A 3,345-nucleotide genomic window follows, 5' to 3' on the forward strand; every position below is an offset into this window, starting at 1 on the left:
GGGCCTGTGCTTTTGCGAAATAAAAGTAGTTTGAAAGCATGGGTCGTGTTGATGACATATTTCCATCTGTTTGATCTCTTCCCTGCAAAATAATCTCTTATTTTCCCTTACAGAGTCAACTGTTCATTTTATTTCAAAATCGGAGCATGTCGTCATGGAGACAGATGCTCTCGGTTGCACAATAAACCGACCTTTAGCCAGGTTTGTTTTTTCTTTTTTTTTCTTTTTTTTCTATTTTCGTGTAAATATCAAAATTCGATGTACTTTACAGAGACAGTTAATTTCCACCTATCGAGCGGGTCGTTTTTTTCCCTCTAGTTTTATTTTCCATCTGTGTTCATAGCGAGTGCTCTTTCATTCCGTGAGGATGAGGCAGGGGAGCCACCCCACTGGAGGAACTGAGGGCGCCCTGTTCTCATCACTAGAGACACCTGGTAGAGAGAAGTTGCAGTGTGTGCTGTGAACTGCGACCGGTCCCTGCACCCTGGTAGACCTGAGTCCGAGGGCAGCCATGCCAGCACTGGCCTAGCGTCTTCCAGGCACGCAAGGGGCGGGGTGGGTGCGGGGCAGCATGTAGCCTCTGACCGCTGGAGACCTGCAGGCAGTGGAAAGGCTGGCACGAACGCCCACAGGCCCGTGCTGCCGGGCGCCAGGTTGTCCCGCCCTGCTGTGCCCGCTCTCTTAGATCCCTCAGAGACACAGCGGGTCGCATCATGGCACAGAAACGTGAACAGTGAAACACAGCGTCAGAAGATGGGCGTTTGCTTCAGTCCCTCGTAGGCCGTCTATTCAGCTGATTGAGAGATGCCCCTTACCTTGGGCTTAGGTCTGCCGAGTTCAGTTCCATCAAAAATTAGGATTTTCAAGAGTTTATTTTTGGTGAATTGAAGATAAGGCAAGAGTTTGCACCCTATAAGTGATCACTGATGGATTAAAGGGAGAAAACACCTCTGATAGGAACAGAATTTACGCCCATGTTTATCGCAGTGATTGGAATTAGAAAAGGCTATGCTTCAGTCTTCCCAGGCAGGGCTGTCGAGCTCCTCCTAACCGCCCGTGAAGTCCCAGCGTGTCACCTCTGACCGTTGGAGAACTATTGTGTCTGGCCACTGGAGGCTGTCCAACTCCGCTTCTGTTCTCAGATTTTAAATTTCTAACGGAACGGACATTTATGTTTTCTTACATTTAGGAAAATCAGCCAATTGATGTAAGAAAGAGACATTTTTTCCTAATTTAAGCCCGTAAAAAACCCTATAATTTAATTCGTTTTTAGAAGGGGATAACAGCTTCCTTTTCCCCATTATTCCTGATTACCACGTGGTTAGTATAACGAAAATCTTTCAATAGCTTTGAATATGCCTCGATTTCAGAATATTGGAGAACTTGCTTTAAATGTTCTGTTTACGATAATTTTTGTAAGCACTTCGATTTATTAACTAAATCTCGCCACTAATCCAAAGGCCTTGGATTGGGCACTAACCAAGCTCCTTAAGTGTCCACTGAGTTCTTTGGTTTGGGGAGGTTATTTCTAGACCTGCCAAGTGTTGGGCTGAGAGAGAAGTTGCCCCGCCCCCCTTAGTTTTCCTTAAGCTACCTTTGACACCCGGTCTATTTTCTTCGATTCATTGACTACCTCAGAATATTAATGGAAAGTTAACTTGAGCACTTTGGGTCAAAATAAGACAGTGATTCCATTAAAATTTGGTGGAGTTGGTCGTACGTGTTAACTTGAGCACCTTGTTTATGTCATCTTAACCACCCCTGATTTTAATGGAACAGCATCAGCCCCTTTAAGTGAAGGGTCTTGGCGTCAAACAGCCATGTACCTAAGTGAGACCTATATTGAATCTTCCTGTTGACTGATTCGGCTCAGGATAGCCATTCACCAGGGTTGTCGCACACTGGTAATTCCAGTTGGAGATAGATGATAAGTCAGCTTTGGAAACACCTGAGGCCCGAGACCAGTTGACTCTTACCATGGTGCCCAGTGGCCCGGGGAGGATGCCCGGCCCAAGCGGGGGTCCGCGTGCCACGTGTGTGCAGCTGGCTGCTGGACGTCCTCTGGTGCCTCTCATGGGGCATTCACACAGCCACGCCCCTAGAAATGCAGCAGGGGTGGGACCACTGAACTCATCTGCTTTGGACACGTGGTGAAACCAGACGTTTATTTTTCTAAATCGTGTGTTTTATTGGTTCAGCTTGTAAATACCTAGTGTAATTCAGTGTGGGTTTCTTTTTAAGCTTCTTACAGTGATGTGGACGTTAAGATTCTTGTAATATATTAGCCTACTAACTTGAACATGGTTTGTTTTTTCAGACAACTTGATTTTAAGAAGAACGGTACAATGTAAGGTTTCAAGTCTGCCTGATCCCGTTTAAAGCACAAGGGCTAAAAGGATTTTTTTCCCTTAAAAGAAGGATCGGAAAAGAGCAAATGCGTTAAGCTATTGTATTATGTAAACAGAGATCCCAGCAAGAAAGTGTGAATGCGATAGGTGTCCGTGACAGTTAGGGGACCCGTTGGGTGTGCCTGTTTCCTACGAGACCAGAGAGCTTCATGGACTGCATACAGTCGGGTTATGCATTTGGTTTTTAAAAAGTCATTTCGTATGGGGAATATGGCTATAATGTGAGTTTTTTTCAACATCTTAGTGTCTGCTGGCTTGAAGTATAAGAAAATGGGAACGTTCTGCTATTTTTCTTGCAAAAAAACACTTTAATGATGTGGGACTACGCAAAACAACAGTCATAATTTCCTCTTGGTTGCTGGCTGACTTGACCTAAGTCACTGCTCAAACTCTGTTTTCATAATATGATGGTTTGGGTGTACTCTGCGGAAGACGAGTGTCTGGCTTGCGGGAAACAAGCAAGCGCTGAGCCGTTTGCAAACAAGTTGTCTCTTTGCAATTGTCTAATATATGCACAGCAGCCAGTAGAATTCCCCTTTTTATTTTTTTTTCCCCGCAGACCATCTTGATTCAAAACATCTATCGTAATCCCCAAAACAGTGCACAGACGGCTGACGGCTCACACTGTAAGTCCCACAGTTGGAGAAATTTTTTTAAAACGATGGTGTTAAAGAGCCCACTCTTAATTGAGACAAATAATGTTGGCTTCTGAGCTGCTGACATAGAGCTGTTGCAAACAGGACAAGGTGCTGGAAGTCCTTGGCGTGTACAGCAAGAACTCGATACTTGGCCGTGTTCAGCAGGCTGACCTAGGGAGGGCTGCTGGCCGGGTCCCTTCCCTTGGTTGATGTTTGTTAACAGGAAGGGGTCCGTCCAAGCGACATTTGAACTTGATCAGCCAATCATTGGTCTTTACAGTGACTGAACCTCTGGCATT

General features: G+C 45.4%; 1 protein-coding gene across 1 annotated transcript in view; it reads left to right on the plus strand.

The window, feature by feature from the left end:
- The window catches only part of U2AF1 (U2 small nuclear RNA auxiliary factor 1), a 26,832-nt gene that overhangs the window by 18,386 nt on the left and 5,101 nt on the right, over positions 1–3,345 (plus strand). The window contains exons 5-6 of the mRNA XM_023523176.1: positions 114–201; positions 2,968–3,034. Of these exons, the coding sequence (XP_023378944.1) occupies positions 114–201; positions 2,968–3,034 (155 nt within the window). The remainder of the gene's footprint in view (positions 1–113; positions 202–2,967; positions 3,035–3,345) is intronic.

The sequence above is a fragment of the Pteropus vampyrus genome, unplaced genomic scaffold (assembly GCF_000151845.1).
Source record: "Pteropus vampyrus isolate Shadow unplaced genomic scaffold, Pvam_2.0 Scaffold380, whole genome shotgun sequence".
NCBI classification, from domain to species: domain Eukaryota; kingdom Metazoa; phylum Chordata; class Mammalia; order Chiroptera; family Pteropodidae; genus Pteropus; species Pteropus vampyrus.